At 34.6% G+C, this 22,104-nt stretch overlaps 2 protein-coding genes across 2 annotated transcripts in view; one reads left to right on the top strand and one right to left on the bottom strand.

The window, feature by feature from the left end:
• Positions 1 to 22,104, bottom strand: part of LOC126967082 (kinesin-related protein 12-like) — a 97,346-nt gene that overhangs the window by 28,569 nt on the left and 46,673 nt on the right. The window lies entirely within an intron of this gene.
• LOC126967101 (uncharacterized) lies at positions 13,330 to 15,433 on the top strand. The gene is made up of 3 exons (XM_050811493.1): positions 13,330 to 13,580; positions 14,131 to 14,381; positions 14,781 to 15,433. The coding sequence occupies exons 1-3, from the start codon at positions 13,418 to 13,420 to the stop codon at positions 15,210 to 15,212; spliced, it is 846 nt and encodes a 281-aa protein (XP_050667450.1). The 5' UTR covers positions 13,330 to 13,417; the 3' UTR covers positions 15,213 to 15,433.

Genomic DNA, 22,104 nt, shown 5'->3' on the forward strand with positions numbered 1-22,104 from the left:
GGTACATCATTTTTAGGGTTCCGTAGCCAAATGACAAAAAACAATAAATTTTGGGGGTAAAATACATAGAAGTGGAACTCAAAATTTTTTTGTCATCAAACCTTGTGGGGTGAGGTATCTATGGATAGTTCAAAAATGATATAGAGGTTTCTAATAATCTTTCTAAACTGAATAGTTTGCGCGAGAGACACTTCTAAAGTGGTAAAATGCCCCCCCCCCCTAAAATAAGAGAATGATAAAGCTACATATAAATAAATATATAATTTACATTGCCATGCAAACTTCCTGCGAACATTGGTTTGAACGATATCTAGTAAGTAATTTGTTTTAATATGTATAAATGATGAGAGCTCATTTGCACTGTATGATTTTGGGCAAAGATATTATGTTACTTGCTGCTTCATGGGGGAGTCCGTCTCGCACTTGGCCGCTTTTTTTCTATTGACAGAACAACAGCGTCTGTCAGGTCAGCTAGTATAATTATAAAGTAAGAAATTTTTAAGATGTACGGAACGGAACAAAAGAACTTCACGGCATTTATTAGTGAGAATGAAAACGATGCTCCGAGTAACAACACAAATATTATCTTAATTATTGAATTATTGACGACCCATATAGCCGAATTGTTAGTTACCGACTAGTAGTCCCGGGTTCGAATCCCGGTAGGTGCAAAGAGTCATGGATGTTAATATGTATTTATGTATGTTTGAGTAAGTATATTGTAATAAAATATATCGTTGTCTTGTACCCATAGTACAGGCTATGCCTAGGCATAGCCTGTACTATGGGTACAAGGTACAAGACAAATTATCTTGCCCAAAACTAGTTTTGGGCAAGATAATTTGTGTAAAAGTGTGTCAATATTACAATTACTATTAATTTGTATTGAAAAACGTTACGAATAATTCATAGATGAAACTCCATCCTTCGGGATACCACACCGGCGTCCCAACCCATATCGACCGTATCGTAAAAGCCACGTTAGATGAATAGTAAGAATTCTATTGATATTCATAGTGCACATGCGTTTGTATGCGCTCCACTCTGTTTCCTCAGTAAATCTTGTGGACACAAAAATAGTCGGGCGGCCGCGGCGGTTGCATCGGTTAATTCCGATCCCTTTTATAGATGCGCGGCTGTGTGTAGACATTGGATTCCTGGACTGGATTCCGGTGTATCGCGTCGCATTCATTGTATTTTAGCGTTAGTGTCACGAGAGCTTTGTTTTTTTTTGTTCGCCGAGGGTCGCGTCTATTTGGAATTTCCTAAGCTATGGCCTAGTGGCCTCTCGCACCTTTTTAAAAGTTTATTTTCTTTTACTTTATCTTCCAATCGTTTCTTTATTAAGTAAATGATATTAACTATCTATTTACAGCTGTATAGGACTTCAAGAAAAAGACTGACGCAACAAAAATTCGAATAGATTTGTCAATGAAAAATTTAGCTTTATTCCCAGACTTATACGAACAATATCTAGCAGTTTTGTCTATGGACAAAATTCCTTCTGTTTTATTATGTAAGATACTGACTTCAGCAATTGAATAGAATTCTATTTATTTCAAACTAGCTGATGCCCGTGACTTCGTCCGCGTAGATAAGGGGTTTTTAAAAATAATAAGCATGTTTGGAATTGAAGATTATCTCCTATTCCAATTCCGGTTCCCGTTTTCGCTCCCGTTCGCAACATAATATATAAATCTAATTTCGAGGCAGATAGCTATGGCCAATGAAACCTACTATTGGTATAGTTATAGCTCATCGACGTGATTTTCAGTTTTTCACAAATCCCGCGGGGACCAAATTTAATCAAACTCGGTTCGGGAGCTCCAGCGTAAAAGCGTAACAAACAAACGAAGATTCACATTTATAATATAAGTAGGGATAACGCTAACAGAAAAGTATTTTACTATACTCTCTACTAAATCTCTCCACCTCTCCTTATCATCCTCTATCATAGTCTACCATAGATTGTCTGTCTGGTAGTTCACCTTACCTGAATGAGTTTTATTCGAATTTATAGTCACCAGTAGTTTCATTAATTGGGAATTGTTAAGAAGTGAGATTAAGTAAATTTTCTTATTTCGGGAGCTGCGTGTCAGAGACAGAAGGGACTGAATAGGATATCAATAAGAGAAACAGCAGTATAGGTATACCATTTAAAAATTGATCATGTTGTCTGTTATATTATCATTCTCGTCACACCAGTGTAGCGGAAAAACTCGCCGTAACAACGAATTTACTAGTTATAAAGCAATTTCGACTTGAAACATATTTTTTGTGTATTTATTGTAATCTCGGGTTTTCCTGATCTGACAGCAGTACGTAACGATGTACCTACCTACGTTAGTTAAAACCGAGACGAATAATTAAGATGCACCGAACCCCTATATGATCACTTTGTTGTCCGTCTGTCTGTCTGTCTAACTGTCTGTCTGTGAAGACCCTTCGGGAATCGAAATTTATCCGTATTGCCGATATTTTGCACATCATTGCTGCATAGCTCCCTCAATATTCGGAGCGTTATAAGCGTATGTGGCAATGTAGTGCGTGTTTAGGCGACGACCCACAAGGAAATAGCACTCATAATATTTCTGCTACCGTCTGGTAACTGGTTGTACATAATATAAATGAAAGTATAAGTTTAATAAATACAGATGAAGCCCGAGTGTTCTGAAGAGCTGTTTCATGTAATTCCTGCCACAAACTAGCATGCCCACCATCTGGATGTATGGGGTTACTCCACAGTGCGGTTTTCATGGTACTTACTTCAACGTATTACAAAGCTGTGGAATGAGCTTCCTTGTTTCCTGGTCGATACGACATGGGTATCTTCAAAAAAAAGCGCGTTCACCTTAAAGGCCGACAACGCTCCTGTGATCCCTCTGGTGTTGCAAGAATATGTGGGTAGCGGTAATATGCGGTAACATCAGTTAACCCGTAAGCTCGTTTGTCCTCCTCTTCCACAAATTAAAATTAAATTAATTAAAAATGATTATACGTAGGGTTTTTATTATTTTTATGAATTTCAAATCGGGTCATCAGAGATAACCATTACTTAACGGATTTCAAAGCTCGTAGGTATAATAAAATAAGTTAATATTGTTAGTTTCTTAGTATTGTGCAGCCAGCCAGTTACAATTAATGAATCCCTGCCAGATTTCAAAAATTAAAAAAAAAAAATCTTAATTTAGAAAGTAGTGTCACATGAAAGGTGAATTTATATATTTCACGGCATTTAGATATCATACTATTATGTTTATTTAAATATTTTTTCTTCAATCATCCTTTATAATGTGATTCGTAAAGTTATTCACTTCAGTAGTAAACAATACTTTTATGTAGTAGACTACGAGTTAGGATCGCCGATCGACATCCAATCAATTGTATTAATCACTCACTCAACACAGCCACTGAACACTGTACTACAGAAGAAAAAAAAATATTCGATTGTCGGATGTATCGATTCAGATTAGCGATCGCGTACCGATTGCGCGTGCGCTTAGATGACGGCGCGGTCGACAACTGTTTGGAAACTTTGGTTGTGTGTTTACGAGGCGCACGGAGATTTGTCGTGTATCTCTGTAATCTTTGGATATTGTTATGTATTAGGCGTAATAATATGAAATTTCCCAGCCCAGACACAAGCCTGAAATTATGTTTGAAATGGAAAAAAAATATCTTAATATATAATATACTAGCTGACTCGACAGACGTTGTTCTGTACATAATAAATAAAATACTGTTTTTATGAATTTGTCAATATTTCATGACTTCATGGAGTGCAGTTTAGCCCAACTTGAGAGATCTGGTAGTTTTTATTTCGATTTGGGACCCATAATAATTTTTATTTCCAATATTTGATTTGTATGGACATAATATTTTCTTTAAGAGAATTTATTGACGCACGGTTTGACAGTTCTGCTGTAAAACAATTTCATTATAACAACAGGGAGCATATTTTACGAAATAATTCTTGGTGTTATGAAATATTATTGACAAATCCATAAAAAACAGTATTTTATTTATTATGTACAGGACAACATCTGTCGGGTCAGCTAGTATATAATATATATAAATCCAGTGTCCTGATGGTTGTTTCCAGTGACTTCCTAAACCAATGAACGTATTTTAATGGGGATTACTTCATGGAGTGCAGTTTAGTTCAACTTGAGAGATAGGATAGTTTTTATTTCGATTCGGGACCCATAATTATTTTTTATTCCAATATTTGTTTCATATGGATTTATATATCTTCTATGAGGGAAATAATTGACTGACGCACGTTTGTATGACAGTTCTGCTGTGAAACAATTGTATTATAACAACAGAAATATTATTGTCAATATCTTGAAAAAACAGTATTTTATTTAATATGTACAGAACAACGTCCACCGGGTCAGCTAGTCATACTATATATTCAGCCAGAAAATTATTGGGTAGGTATGGATGATTCGTTTAAGGTTCCATCCGAATTCATTTTTTTTTTGTTTATATAATTTTTGGCTCAACTATTTTTCATTTTCGCGCGGAGTTTCAGTTGCATCTGTCATTTAGATTGAATACACTGTTATTTTAGTTAGATCACATCTAGTGTGGCGTTTAAGAGAGCAATTTTGACGAAAAAGGCCAGATTTATAGAAAAAAAATACTTAGATTTTGCACCATAATAATGCGCCTTTTCGCACAAGGACATCATTGTGTACAAGTTTTTGACCAAAAACTCAACAAATACCCTCAAGCAACCACCTTATTCACCAGATATGGCTGCAGCCGGCTTCTGCTTTTTTTTCTAAACTCTAATTGATCTTTTCCTTGTACATTTATGAGTTATGACATACAAGTTGGAATTACAAATTATTTATTTAGCTTCGTAAAACCTCAGTTGGGTCGTACATAAGAAAGTGCATATTTAAATTTTCATACCGGAAGTGTGACCTACGGGAACCAAATCTCTATGGCTCCACTGTCAGTCCGTCGGTCTGTCTCTCAGCGGGGTGTATCTCATAACTCGCAATAGTTAGATAATTTTGACTGTGTATTAATTACTATTGTTGCTAAAATAGCTAATAATAAAAACCAAATTGGCGAACACAGCATCTTTATAAATGGTTTGACGTCTCTTGTTTCTTTTATAAAAAGCATTTTAAAACATTCATAGTGTTTCTAGCTGACCCCACAGACGTTGTTCTATATATTATAATAAATATAATTCTGTTTTTTTTATGAATTTGTCAGTAGTATTTCATAACATCAAGAATAAATAATTCTTTTCGTTCGTAAAATATACTCCTGTTGTCATAATGAAATTGTTCCACAGCAGAACTGTAAAACCGTGCGTCAATAAATTCTCTCATAGAAAATATGTCCATACAAAACAAATATTGGAATTAAAAATAATTATGGGTCTCAAATCGAAATAAAAACTATCCTATCTCTCAAGTTGGACTAAACTGTACTTATTGAAGTAATCCTCATTAAAATCCGTTCATTAGTTTAGGAGTTCACTGGAAACAAACATCAGGACACTGAATTTATATATATAAAGATAAAGAAGAAGATATCTTTTCCGATCGTACGGAACACTCGTGTGACAGTCCGACCAGCACTTTCAATGTTTTTTTTATAAACAGAAATATTTAGGCTAAGTTTGTTTTCACAATAGAGAGGATATAATAATGGAAAATGAAGAACCACAATCTATAGACTGCGGATTTAGAGATGCAATGTTGGACTTCAAAGTGGGAGTAATAATTTTGCCTGCAGCTTGTTCCACAATTGTGTTGCATATATTATGGCAATAGGATCTTGCATTTTAAATTTTACACTAGCGTTGGGTATAAAAATATCAATCGAAAGCTGTCATAGCTTGCGGGGCAACGAAACACAGTTCTTTTAGAAGATGGTGCTTTTTTCACAGAAGGTGACTCATATTATTGGTAATCGTGATCGTGATCGATAGTGATAGGTGATCGATATTATTTCAACTTCAGGGAAGATTCACAGAGAAAAAAAAAGAGTGTGTGTCCTTATGTATGCACGCAAGAAGTTATATTTACTTCAGTGGCCTAATGAAGCAAAATTTACGTTTTTAGAAAGAACAATTTTGTAAAAATCTTGCAAAGATGGCTTTGACAATTAATTATTAAATAATGAATACGGCTGTAAGGGCTTGAACCCTTTGCCTGTCCTAACAATGGACGAAGAAACCAAAAAAAAAAAATAACGAATGACGCAAACGTCAGAAAATTTTAGGAACCAACTTCAACCGGTTACTTTTGTGCTATAGTGATGCGCGCGCATCTTAAAACTTCACTGTCATCATTTTTTCATAACGCGCCAAAAGAAGTATAAATGCAAAAATGTAAACAAAATCACTATATTTACGGGCTCGTAGAAAAATAAATATACTTCATAATTAGTATCCACAACTTACGGATATTAATCTGCTTACCCTCAACGCGATCACGTTTTACCCAGTTGCGGTCGATATTATTGAAACACTATATAGTCACATTACTTTAAGGACCTCATAAACGATCATTGTCGATTGACAATAATTAAACTTATTTTGTTAAACTTATTTTTTTGGCGCGACTTGAGTAGATCAGATTGTTGGGACGGAAATAACGCTCTATCTGTTGACGCAGTTACCGCTATTTTAAAAGAACCTAACTATAGAATGTTGTGAGTATATGTGACACACTGCAGAGTGCCTACTTTAATTTATAACAAGCTTATGATGACGTGAGGTCAGTTAACCCTCAATTTAATAAGTATTTTAAAATTAAGAGCAGTAATAGCTAACTATAATTAAATCATAAAATAAAACATATATCAGTGAATTAAATGAATCCAATGCATCTCCAAACGGCGAGTATATTTAAAAACATTTTAGGTGAAAGTTTTACTTCAATCTTGCGTAAATATTACACACACATTCTTTTTTTTATATAAAAGGAAGCAAAAGGGCAAGTGACCGAAGCTTAAATTCACAAGTACACATAACAAATGTATTTAGTAGAAACTGATAGTTTTTAAAAACAACAGATTTATAATTAATATATTAATATTATTAAGATTTACGCGACCTATTTGAACATAGGTTCATAATAAAAAATTTAAAAAAAAAACATAAATCTACATAGACATTGACAATCGCCAACAGCCATGTGAGGGGCCCTTTTATCGTAACGACCGCGAATTATTACGTCTCAGCGGTAAACGTTTGATGGATACGATAATTATATTTACGCAAATGTCAGCCGAGGCCGATATTATCATAGAGCTGATGTGAAACACTAGAATTACCAGCCCGAGAGCTGAAGCTTTTACAGTCACGATTCTCGAATGCTGTATCGACCATAGTGACTTCTAAGCCTTCTACTAATTATTCGATTACTATCTTAAAAAGGAGACAATTTTTGTTGTTCGACGATTAGGTGTGTATCGTATTGAAACATATATTGATTTATTGATTATAATCTCTAGATTACAACGGTATTTTTAGTTAGAAATGGTCTAACCGGAATACTGAGAAATACGACAAAAACGTGAATGTCAAAATAACCTAAAAAATATATAGAAATGTTAATAATAAGATATTATGTAATATTTATGAGAAAGCAGAAACGGCCATAATTAAGTAGGAGTAGTACTATCTTATATCAAAATAAACAGAGCCTGTACGAAGAGTAAGGATTACAGCTGATAAAAGATGGTTTACAATGCTGCTAAGGCAAAAAAATTCATTTTCGTTTGGAATACTTTTAGATAAAGGTTATAGAATGAATTTCTGGTTTATATCATTGTCAATCTTTGCTTTAAGGCATTGTTGAGGCGTTTGACCTGAAGAGAGTCAGTCAGCCGTAGCTAGTGAAATTACTGCGCAAATGAGGCTTAACATCTTATGTCTCAAGGTGACGAGCGCAATTGTAGTGCCGCTCAGAATTTTTAGGGTTCTTTGAGAATCCTGAGCGGCACTGCATTGTAATGGGCATGGCGTATCAATTACCATCAGCTGAACGTCCTGCTCGTCTCGTCCCTTATTATCATAAAAAAAATGTTCCAAATTGAATCCACGCCGTACATTGCTTCAATCTAGAATGTTCTAGCTGTATTGTGAATTATTTAATTTCAATCGAAAACCTCGCATCAAGTTTTTTTTTGAAAATAAGGGACGAAACGAGCAGGACGTTCAGCTGATTGTAATTAATGTGCCCACCCATTACAATGCAGTGTTCAGGATTTTTGAAAAACCCAAATTATTTTATTATGAGCGGCACTACATTTACGCTCGTCACCTTGAGACATATGATGTCGCCCTTCAGACTGACACACAGTAATGTTTACACATTACTGCTTCACGGTAGAAATAGGCGCCGTTGTGGTACCCATAATCTAGCCGGCTTCCTGTGCAAGGGAGCCTCCCACTGGTAAAAGTTGGTATTATTTGGATCTGAAGTAGCCAATACGCCAAAACGGCAGTTTCATACTTAAGCCTCTAGTGTGAAGCTTTATCGATACACAAAATATATCAATAATAAGCATTGCACAAGAATAGCATCAAAAGATGAATAGGAATGTTATCTTCAAAGGCGAAAACCGACGCTGTGTGGCCCATCTCATTAGTTACGAGCAAACATTGAAATTAATTACCTACATTGGTGTTGGGAAATTTGACGATATTTATATACTTGTTGCAAAGGTACAGGCACCTGTGACATGATGATATATCTGATTAGTTAAGCTGAAAAGTATATTATTGTGTTTAGCATAACTTTTGTTTTAACGTAACGCAGTGATGATAACAATATCTATACTAATATTATAAAGCTGCAGTGTTTGTTTGTTTGTTTGTTTGTTTGAACGCGCTAATCTCTGGTACTACTGGTCCGATTTGAATGATTCTTTCAGTGTTGGGTAGTCCATTTATCGAGGAAGGCTATAGGCTATGTTTTTTTTTCAAAATTAGGGATCCGTAATAAAATTGCTATTTTGTAACACAAGGTGTAAAATCGAAAACCTATTTTTGCGTGCGCTGCAAAAACTATTAACAATAGAACAAAATGATGTACACGCTATAATATAGGCAATATTTTATTACTTATAAAACTATCGCGTGAATGATACTTTATATGGCAAAACAACGTTTGCCGGGTCAGTTAGTATATAATATGTATACAGTTTGGTGTTGTACGAGTAGCTACATGTAACTATCATCCACATCCAAAATTTTATTATACCACTCGACAGTCAAAGTATTAAAGAAGTTGTTTTTTATTATGAAAATAAGGCACAAGACGAGCAGGACGTTCAGCTGATGGTAATTGATACGCCCTGCCCATTACAATGCAGTGCCGCTCAGGATTAACATGGAAACAACTTGGCGGAAAATTCGAGAAATGCTTCTCTGTCGTACATTAGGTATTACTTGCTCTTTTTTTTTTCAAATAAAACTCTCAACTGATATTGAATATCGCAGGCTATCCTATATATATACAACTAGGCTAAAATTTCCCTCAATTTTTTTATATATTAAATGAGAAAAATCTAGTAAACATTTATATTTCATGTATAAAATGGCTCTATTTTAAAGAAATATACTACAAGGGGATGTTTGGGGGAAAACAGGTGACGTCAGGCCAAATCTCTGGGAATCACGAACCGACGTTTTTTAAACAATTTGTTATGTTTTAAAGTGGTAACCCTCACTTCTGGGATTAATTATACAAAAAAATTTGACAATTGTGTAATTAAACCCAGAAGTGAGATCAGATCAATAAAGTTAAACTAGATCCTGTAGATGAAGCCACAACCTGAGAGTTGAACAAAGCATACAAGATTTATCAACGATACGTCACTCGAACGGTTGGCTGAGCTGGAAGAAGCAGGGAACGCGAGAGTTAGCGGGTTCGAGTCCCGCATCGTTTGTAAAAATTCTGTTTTCTAATTTTATTTGTGCGACAATTTTTTTATGTAACAGCAGTTCGCTAAACCCTTTACGGTTTACATAGACTGCTGTCCGACACTAGTTTTCTTTTTGTTTATCTGTTAACATATCGGATACTTTGATATAGGTATCTAGGTAATGATACCACCATTCATATACCTATATGACAAACTGTGGCATACACATCTTCATTGCTAGTACACACAGAAGTTCACAGTAATAGAGTCTACATTGCTTGTAACTAATTGTAGTGGGCTTCATAAGATACATAATAGCTTTAAGGGTAAATATATACACTTTTATTATTAAGTCCCAGTCACTGTTCAGGCATTTGTCGTACTCCACAGCTGAATATCTAAGTGATCCGACAGCCTGGGACTAGGTTATGATTATTTTATTTCAATAGCAATCACAGTACAATATTGTATATTTCATTAATAAGAGCGCAAAAAAAGAATGCTGTTAGAGTTTCTTGCGCCGCTTCTGCTCTCACAGAGCGCCATTTGTTTACGAAGCGGTAGTAGTATCTAGTATATTAGAAATGACATGAAAAAGAATTCTAAAGGAATCAATTTTGAGAAATTGAATGCTTTTTTATAACTGTGCTAGCAGATGCCGCGTTTGAACGTGTTCGGTACGTGACTCTAAAAAATCAGAACATCAATATTGACCGTAGAAAGTGCAGACAAACACGTAAAAACAAGCAAAGTCTGTCGCTTTATCTTATCACATATTGCCAAACACTTGCTTCACTCAAACTTATGAAACGGGCTTTTACGTTACGATAACAGGTATTTAAGGCTGTTCTTACAAAGAGCACCTACGAGTCTAATTAATGAGCTCTTAGATTAGTTGATAGTAACATTTATTGCATGTGGCATCACCAGTGGGAGGCTCCTTTGCACAGGATGCCGGCTGGAATATAGGTAACACAACGGCGCCTATTTCTGCCGTGAAGCAGTAATGTGTTAGCATTATTGTGTTTCGGTCTGAAGGGCGTCGTAGCTAGTGAAATTACTGGGCCAATGAGACTTGACATCTTATGTCTCAAGGTGAGGAGCGCAATTATTGTAGTGCCGCTCAGAGTTTTTGGGTTTTTCAAGAATCCTGAGAGGCTCTGCATTGTAATTGACAGGGCGTACCAATTGCCATCAACTGAACGTCCTGCTCGCCTCACCCCTGTCTTAAAAAAATGTAGCTTAACAGTTCTGTCCAAGAGGATGAGGTCTATACCTTCAATCAATAAGCCTGATCTCACTCTTACTCCCACACCTCTGGAATTGCGGCGGTTTTTAACTTTCCTTCAGATGCGCCAAAACGTATTTAGCCATATCAAAAAAAATCTAAATAATTTCTTTGATGCTCCTCTTACTATTGGTAAATTCGCCTAAAGTAACATTTTTAAGTTTAATTGATCGTCCACTTTATCTAGTGGACTGAAATATGTCTATTATTATATTATGTACTAAAGCCCTAAATGTTATCCTATTTGGAAAACTGATTTAATATAATATTCTTGATAATGTTATGTATGTACATAGGCACAAAAGTGAATTTGCTAGAAACTGTTGTAACCATAATGTAAACACCAGGAATACACAAACTTATAATGCCTTCTACTCGGCTAAGTCGACTTACGGCCGTTTTCAATAACCTATCTATCCTTAGTTTAACTTACGGATACATTGCTGTCACCGTTTAATGACAAGATCTTATCTATCCATAGTTATAGTCCAATGCTATCTGTCAATCGGTTATTGAAATGATAGTAAGCCTAGAAGGATAGATTGCCTACCTCTAGTAGGTTAAACTAAGGATAGATAGGTTATTGAAAACAGCCGTTAGTATTTTTTGTGGGGTATATGCTTTCACAACAAGACCCAACAAAAGAATGGTTAAAATACGTTTGTGTGATAATTTTTATTATAACATAAACTTTCTTAATGATACCACAAATTGGGAATGGAGCGACCGCCGTCCGGCTATTAATTAATAAGGTTAATTGTAGGATACTACTTCATAACCATATTTTACATGAAAAAAAAGAAGCCCCCTGAGTTTCTTGCGCCCGTTCTTCTCAGGTCGGCATACTTTTACGAATCTTAACCTATTTTGAATAAAAAATTTGAATTTAAATTTAAAAAAAATCTATCGAGCTCTCGTTTAAGAAGGTCGCAGATTAGCGAAAAATGAACCTTCCAATTTAACCCCCAGACAACACTTCCCTTAATGCCTCGCTTAGTGTCGGCATACTGGCTCTCGAAATCTCGAGCAATTGCCAATTCCGCCGTCATCTGGAGGGCATATCCAAATGGTCTTCGAAGAAGCCGGACACATATCGAGTATTGTTGTCATTTCTGGTCTGGCGCACTCCAGAATCACCCGAAAAATTTGACCGCGTGCAACGAACAGCTGCTCGAATTGTCGGAGATCTAGTACTCTGTGAACCGCTAGATCGTACATCGGACATCGCTTCTTTGTGTGTCTTTACTCGCATCTATCACGCGGACTTCTCTAAAGAGCTGTTTGACCTGACTCCTGCCGCCGAATTCCAGCTTCGCACGACCCATCACAAATAAGGACATTTATTTTTCATTCCCGACAGGTCCCGGGTTCGAATCCCGGTAGGTGCATTCATTTATATGGATGTTTGTTACCGAGTCATGGATGTTTAGATGTATTTAATGTATGTTTAAGTTGTATTAAATATATCGTTGTCAGGTACCGTAGTACATAGTACAGGCTATGCCTAGTTTAGAGCAAGATAATTTGTGTAAAAGTGTTTCAATATTATTATTATTCCCACCACCTTCCTCCACAGTGCGGTTTTCAAGGAAGGTTCTTCCACGTAGAACGAAGTTGTGGAATTAGCTTCCTTGTGCGGTGTGTCCAGGACGATACCTACGACAGTGGAACCTTTCAAAAATCGCGTACACCTTTCATAAAGGCCGACAATACTCCTGTGATTTCTCTGGTGTTACAACTTACAAGAGAATGTAAGCAGCGGTGATCACTTTACATGAGGGAACGCGTAGAACGCCTACGCTCGTTTGTTCTTCTCTTCCACATAACAAAACAATCAATAAGTAAGTGCTTAAGTACTCTAAAAAAACACATTAAGTCATATAAAGTTGTTATCATTAAATAAAAATCATACTCGCAGAGCCTGTAATACCAAGACAAAAACTGCGCCATCTTATTTCAAATAGATAAACTATAAAATAACTCACAAACAACGGCATCTATGGTCGGATAGACACTTTAATTTTATATCGCATTCAATTATCAACACTGTTTATAGGTGGCGCTGAGTTTAGATTTGTTACCGCCAATCAGCTGCCATAGAATTCAAAGGAATGTAATGTGACTTGTGACGTCGTGTTGCGCAGCGCGATTGTTGCGCTTGTGATAGGTTGGCGAGTGGCGACATTTTGTTTTCAACGCAAACGTGTGCAATATCTTCATCAAATGCCATTATACGCAATAGGATGGACCACTGAAGAAGACGAAAACCTTGTGCAGCTTGTGAAACCTCATTCACATTTATACAACTTATTAGATCCATCAAGGAAAAATATTTTGGGTCGAGAATCAACATGGCAAGAGATCGCCAAAGTTTTGATGAAACCAGGTAAGACGTATTTCGATTGGTTAAACCCTGCTGCACATCACGACCGCAAAACTTTCCAAATGACAATTAAATTTGAAATTATTGAATACTCAACTCAATAGCTCAACTCAAGCCAAACAAGATTCAAGAAACTTTATTCACTTGTGATATTTTAAGCATAAATTTTAAAATTGTTCAGCACAAGCTATTTATATTGTATCGAATGCAGAATAAATCTGCTCACAGTAATAGCATGTTTACTACAATTTTGGTACGTAGAAAACTAGTAGGTTCTTTGATAAGACACATTAATTATAATGTATCAATAAAAATTGCTCCTTGATATACATAATTTATTGTATATTTATAACTTTTAATGAAATATACATGCTTACTCAATCTTATATTGTTAAGTTTAGTAGTTTTTCCTAAAATCTTTTGAAAATTGCATAAGTAGTTATGACTATATTATACTTACAATGAAACATATTGCAGATACTTATTTCAAATAATATATTATGTATTATTTAAATAAATTATAATTATTTATTTATGTTTTATAAATTTTAAGTTGAAGAATGTAAGAAACGCTGGAGAGGTCTACGGGACAGTTACATGAGAAGCAAGCGCATGGGTGCAATGCACAAAACTAAAATAAGTCTTTTTGAAAATCTTCAATTTCTGGACAGTGTTCCAAATGAATGCTCTGCTAATGACACTAGTGAGATGGTGATTAAGACAGTGACACCAGAGGCACCCAATATGGAAGGCAGAGATATGATAGAAGAAGAGGTGATAACTGACAATGGTGAATACTATGAGGTGAATAACTTTTCTTTTTATGAATAAGATTTTTTTTAATATATATATGTGGCTAACATTATGGAATTTATAATTATAAACAGTTTATATTCTAATACCAATATTCATAAGTATCAGGCTTATGAGTCATATAAATGACATAGTCATATACGTACATTATTATGAGAAGTTTTACAAATAGAGAATGAATAAATGAATACCCATGGCTGTGTTGAAACACTATCAATATTATCAACTTTCTAATATAAATATAAATACATATAATTTCTTAAAAAAGTACTAATAACTTTGAACAATTACATAATATGATAACAATGATCTGATAACTCTGTCCAAATACATTATTAGGTATTCATATATATATTTTATTGTATTCTAACTTTGGGTCATATATTACAGATAACGCTTATTGATGGACCTAAACAGACACAAGAAAATCAAACATTTATTAAACTCCTACCTAAAACGGATATAAAATTAGAGCCACCTAAGAAAATTGGAAGGAAAACTGCCGGCAGAAAAAAGTCAGTGCCATTGCCTAGAAATATTACACCAATTAAGATATTACCAAAACCCATTATGACAAACCAGCCAAAACTAATAAGCTATGTAGAGGAACCAAAAACCCCTGAACAAAGATCTCAGACTATTGATAAATTAATAGAGCGAATGCTAAAGGAAAACACAAATGAAATAGATGTCTTCTTCAGAAGTATGGCTGCAAGTGTTAAGAAATTAAAACCAAGTTTAATACCAAAGGTAAAAATGGAGGTTTGTAATGTCATTGCTAAATATGAAATGCAGAGTTTTGAGAAGAATAATCAAGATTAATATTAGTGGTTATAATTGTTAATATATCGTAACCATACATAGTATGAGTTAGTGATAGTTTTACTGTATGTTATACACAGCCTGCTAATACAAAAACTATTAGTTGTGTACATAATATGAGAATTAAATATTAATTATTATTTGTTTATAATAATAAAAATAACTCAAGACTGTGTCATTTACACATTGATAATAAATATAAACATGAAAATTATATAGAATTTTATTTGAAGACTACTCTCGCACAGATGAATTTTATCTTTTATTATTCCAATAACCATATTGTGTGATTCAAGTGCTACAAAACAGACAAATTTCTATTTTAAGGACGGGGACTAACAAGTGTATATGTGAATGATATCAAATGATCACCACCTCCCACATTGTCTTGCAACACCAAAGATACGAGTAACAGGAGTGTTGCCAGCCTTTTTAGTATGGATGGTACCCATATCATATTTTTGTAAGGAAACTCATTAGATAATCACAGAAATATGTCATTTAGTGATTTACTTTTATTGCCTTGTAATAAATTAGTTCATTTACCATCTAGTACAATGATTATATCTTTGTATGGAAAAAAAAATTGTGTCATATTGTTTGTCAGAGATGGACCAATCTCAAATTTTGCACACTGTATGCAGTCTGATCCAACTTGAGTGATATGATAGTTTTTTATTTCATTTGTGACCATTAATATTTTTAAATTTCAAATCCCTACTAATATTATAAATGTCAATGTAAGTTTGTTTATTATCCTTTCACAGCTAAATCACTGAACAGTTTTTGATGAAATTTAATACAGAGATAGACTAGAGCTTGAAAAAGGACATAGGCTACCTTCAATGGCGAAAAATAAATGGGAGTGGTTGAAATAGAGTAGGAAGTTTGTATTCATCATTTTTGGAGATAAAACCATGAAACTTTCTAAACTAGGCACTTGATTATATAGCATTTTTGAAACTTTGACCTACAAGTACATGGGGATGAAATAGGAGAAAAGTTCGCAGGGAGATACTTTTAAAGAGACTGTCCACAATGGCAAGGGATATCCGCTGTATGATAGAAGCATCAGCAGCGGAAAGAGCAGTTTGTGTATGTAATACACATTTGAAAAGTATCCTAAAAAATTATTATGTAGCCCAAAGTAATTATTTTACGCGGACGAAGTCGCGAGTAAAAGCTAGTATGATATAAATTTTTGATGCACAGTTTGACTGTTCTACAGCTGTGAGAATATTTCATTACAAGACGGTGGTATATACTACCCCAGACCAATATAATATTTCGCATTACTTATACAGCATTGCTACAAGTATTGACTGTGGAAATTTAATATACGCAAGAATTTGGAAAAAAAATCAGTTACCAATTCATTTTAGTTACTCGTTCTTAAATATAAATAGGAAGTATTGTTTCATTTTACATACTATTCCCAAATTAATATAACATAACAACTTTGACTTTGTCTCGTGCCAGATTTGGGCGAGTCAACACCTGAGGATGCCTCGTGTAGAGGCGAAACACGTGTCGAATTGTTTAAAGACAAATATTGGCGGAATTAACACTAAAGAAATCTCAAATCAAAATTTGGATAACAACTGCCCAATTTCCGAATACATCATGAATATTCAAATATTTTTCAAAAACTACCACCCATTTCAAAAAGATTGCCTGAATAGACATATGATTTTCACGGGCGCGCAGTTAAATCAATGGGAGGGATTTGTAGGAGGGCGGGGGTCGTAAAAGGGGTGAAACGAAGACGTTGCGAGTCTAGACGTGGGGTGGGATCGCTAATATGTTCGCATTTCAGTTTTAGCCAATTTCAGGAAAGAGAACTTAAAATCGCATCAACTCATTTGTCGAGGAAATGCATGTTATAACTGTTGATTTAATTAGACTCTAAACTTTAAAACCATCCGAAAAGTGTAATCTAAGTTAATGTGTTAAAAAATGAAATAAAAACGTATTGCCATTTTTTTAAAGAATTGATCCCTATCCCGGATTTTACTGTAGATCTATATAAGATACACAATTCCACCATGCATTATTTTGTTATAACTCCGAGTTCCGGACAGCGAGCGCTTTCAATGAAAGCTCCCAGAAGGCTTACTTTTAATTTAAAAAAATATTGTTAATGTATACAAAAACATAAACTATACACTAAAACCTTTCTCGAGAACAACACTATCCGTTGGTGAAAACAGCATGAAAATCGGTGCAGTAGATTTTAGAGTTTATCGCGAACGGACCGACAGACAGACGCGACGGAGGAAGAGGAGGACAAACGAGCATACGGGATTGATATATAAAATTTTGATATGTTTTGTATTATAATATTTTTTTAACTGTGCCATTTTCTTAACAGTGTTTATCAAGTATATTTTATTGCAGAATGCATTGATTCATCTAAAGATTTTCTTTAGTGATTGTACCTACTGACAGATTTTTAAATACAGCTGAAAATTAAAATTATGATTTTTATAAATTATGGATGTAGGAGGCCTTTAAATAAAACATTTTTGAAAGGATGTAAACGCGTGTAATTGTAACCTTGTAATGTTAAACATTAGATTTATGCGTAAAAGTAACATTTTTGTTATCATTTCAGTTAACCCGACGTTTCAAGACCTTCCCAGATCTCATTTTCAAGGGGATAATTACACGCGTTTTAATGCTTTAAAAAGTGTTTTATTTAAATGTGTAACCCATGCGTTAATCAAAGACTACTATGTTTAAAATTATTATAACAAAGTCATTTAGTCATTTTCCGGGACGATACGACATGGGTACCTTCAAAAAAAGCGCGTACACCTTCCTTAAAGGCCGGCAACGCTCCTGTGATTCCTCTGGTGTTGCAAGATAATGTGGGTGGCGGTGATCACTTAACACCAGGTGACCCGTACGCGCGTTTGTCCTCCTTTTCAATAATAATAATAATTAACTTATGAAGGGTTAGTTATTCAATTTTAATAGCAAGTCGTGGTGGTTTTTTAACAAGCTCATTTTTATTATAAGTACTTGTATAACATTGTCGTGAGTTTTGTTAAATTTAATTGCTTTTACACCATTGGTATGCCAAAAGAGCCCTACGTGCCTGGTAGATTCAGTAATTTAAGTGAAATATTTATAACAAGTTGACCTGGCAAACGTTGTTTTGCCATATAAATTAATTTTAGAGTTAGACCGTTTCTTGGACATTGCAACATTACTTCATTTATCTAAAATAAAAGAATTCTTCTAAAATAAACGTAGCCTAAGTTACTCCTTATTACATCAGCTACCTTCCAATAAAAGTCCCGTCAAAATCGGTTCAACCATTTCAGAAATTAGCCGGAACAAACAGAGAGACACACAGACAAAAATATTTTAAATGTTACTTTGGTGTAGTTACCGTATATATTCATATACATGTAGTAAAAAGCGGTTATTTCAATATTACAAACAGACACTCCAATTTTATTTATATGTATGTATAGATCACGAGTCGAATCCGCTTATGTGAATAATTTTTATTTGGCTTTCAAAATAAAACTATATTTCCATTTACACGGGGGTGTAAGCGACATCGTTAACAAGGCACTCGGGTAACGGCAGACTACTCGTAACTACTCACTCCACAGAACACAACTCGTAAACCGTGAGAGACGACAACAAAGCATTGCTAATCAAAATAAGTGACAGAAGAACGTCTGTATGCAAATACGAGAACCAAAACATTGTGTTCCTTCTTATACATTTCAGTCTCAAAACTCAAGTAAGTATGAACTGTAGGTTGTAATTTGTAGGTAATAATATTTTTTTTCATAAATTTGTCATTTGTCTTATCTATATTATGATAATCTATCGCCCACTAAAAATCCTGCTTCATCGCACCGTTGCCCGAGGCCCAACGCGCTCTTGGACATGAATGCTCAACGGGACCCATTCAATGATGAGTGGTCTTCCCTAATTTCTGAACTACTAAGGTACGCGGAGAGCATTGAAATTGTATAATTTATTCAATTATTCTTTAATATTCCTTTTTGTGTTTCGTCTAATTAGTATAAGTTGCACTGCCGTGCTAATTGGACAATAAATAAATAAATATCTCCGCTTTTAGACAACAATCCTCTTAATGCCTCGACTTATCGTGATACTAGGTAGCATCTCGAGCGATTGACAAATTCCACGGGCATCTGGAAGGCAAAAACAAATTGTCTTTGAGAGAAACTGGGGCATCAATAGAGTGGGACAATACTTCCAGCAGGCCTACATCCCTCTTAGCTCTGTAGAGACTGGGCCAAAACTGGGTATGAAAGTTTGAAATTTTATGTTATTTCTACAAATATCTACTCAAAAATGTACCTATTTGAGAAAACAAAGCTCGTGACAAACCGCCAGTAACCACATTCACTATTCTTGTAACATCTTCCATTAGTCATGACCCCCATTATATTCCCCGGATGAGCTTCCCTCGCTAGACCAGGGGATAACAGATCAATATATTTCAATTACTTCACTGACAAAACTAATTCGCCAGATCCATCTTATTGCGGTCGTAAATCCATTATTTACTTTGAGGGCTTACACGAGCTTATTAATAAATAAATTGATAGAACTGAAAAGATAACTTTTAATAACGTAACGAATTTGAAGCTTTTATTTGCTTTTTAATCGCTTTTTCAACATTAATAATTAACTACGTAATAAGAGGTGAAACGTGCAGTCATTTGAAATAGTAATTACAATATCGCGACGAAGTACAATCCGGCTAAGTTTGAAAACGAATAGTCGCTTAAAACGTAGTCGATTTCGGCTATCTCCATTTTTTACAAGATTATTACCGTCATCTGTTAATCTATCAATGACTGCACGTTTCATACAATCGAGTGCATCGCTGTTTTCTTACAGAGTTTAACTAGGCTGAATATTACAAATTTCTATAAAAAGGTGATAAACTATTCCATTTCACGCCTAAGCCGCCGAGTAAATTTAGATTAGAGTTTAGATACAGAAGCTGGCAAGTTTATACACGGAATAAAAAAATATCAAAGTAAGGTATAGAAACATCATTAAAATCATGCCTTTTGTGAGAAACGAATATTTCTCCATTTTTGACCAGTCAAGTGAAATAAACTCTAGAATTATATGTCTATCATATTTTGTACATAGAAACGATTTCAATAATAACTACCAAATCAGGTTAAAGGTTGAAATATAACGCGGAAAAGTAGAAAGCAGGAGCTAGTATAAAAATAAAAACCTCAAATAGAGGCACGTCAACGTCATAGTCACTCCGCTTGCGAAGCTAATTTATTTCTTAAACTATGTCAACGAAAACTGTTTTTCACAATCCAAGCAATCTATTAATTGATAGTCGACTTGTTTACTTTTATATATTATGTGCTTAATACATGCGCAATAAGAATCAAATTCGTTTAATTACGTACATTTAATTAGCTATTATGGTTACATTAATGATTATGTTTCATTTCAATTAAAATGGAACAAGCCTGGTCACGGTACTGAGAACAAATAGAGAAAATGTACTAAAGACGTGATGAAACGGTACCCAAGAAATGGAAAAAGACAGAAAGGACGTCAAATCAAGAGGTGGGCTATGTTAGATGAACTGCCAAAAGGATGGATAAGGTTAGCTCGCGACAAAGATGAGACGAAGAGACTAAAGGAGGCCTATGTCTCAGGACAACTTGACCAAAACTGTTTGCTGATTTATGGCCGTTTTCGATAATCTATCTACCCTTAGTTTAACTTACGGCCGTTCCTAATATTCAGTCTATCTCTTACTTGAGATAAAAATCGTCTTTTCTGTCCCAATAAACTTATCGACGGTAACTCACCTTATCCGTAAACTTAGTATGGAAATTGCAATTATTTTTCAATTTATCTCTATCTGTAGATAGTATATTGGGAACGGCCGTTACGGATACATTGCTGTCACCGTTTAATGACAAGATCTTATCTATCCATAGTTATGTCCAATATAGTTATAGTCTAATGCTATCTGTCAATAGGTTATTGAAATGTAAGTAAGCGTCAAATAATAGATTTGTCTACGTCTAGTAAGTTAAACTAAGGATAGATAGGTTATTGAAAACGGCCGTAAGAAGTTTGTATGTTTAGTCGCACAAGTTAGTAGGTACTTAGGGTTTTGAAAAACGGACAAAGATGCTACAACCGTGTCAATATTTATAGTTTATTTTGTCACGTTTATGATTGGATCAATTAATTTGAGTGTTAAATATACTAAAAAGCATTGATGATACAATAATTATAAATAGTCAGGAATGTATGATTTTCTATGAAATTGTTTATGTAAGACCCGAATAGTGTATGTACAATAAAGTTATATCTGCGCACCAACGTGTAACAAAAAATGCAGTTATATGACCGCAATACTAAAATAAGTACACGATAGAGTAGTATCTCTCTAATTAGAGTATTTAACAAATGGAGTTTTATTCACTCATTAGTAAATTGCATTTTAAATTTAACAGAATCGTGTTCTTCTCTTTTATATATCATAAGACTCCATTTAAATTAAAAATGGAATTGATATTTTTCCTAAATGGAGACCTAACCCATGACCAATTGCTCGAGCAGGGCTCGTCAGATATTTGTAACTGTTAACATAAAGTGATCACCAGTAACTGTCGTCTCCGGGTGGATTTTACTCTAATTTACCAACTAATCACTGTTCATCGTGCAACAATGTTATGCTCGAAATAGCCCAAGCTATTAACTGAATTCTTAATGTGTTTAAAGTGTTCTAAATTATAACATATATTATACAATTATGTTTTGCTCATATGACCTAGTAATGAAACCGGTTGGATACAGCTGTTATTATAAAATACATGCTCGCCCATTGACGGAGCTTATTTGT

This window comes from Leptidea sinapis, chromosome 12 (assembly GCF_905404315.1).
Source record: "Leptidea sinapis chromosome 12, ilLepSina1.1, whole genome shotgun sequence".
Lineage (NCBI taxonomy): Eukaryota > Metazoa > Arthropoda > Insecta > Lepidoptera > Pieridae > Leptidea > Leptidea sinapis.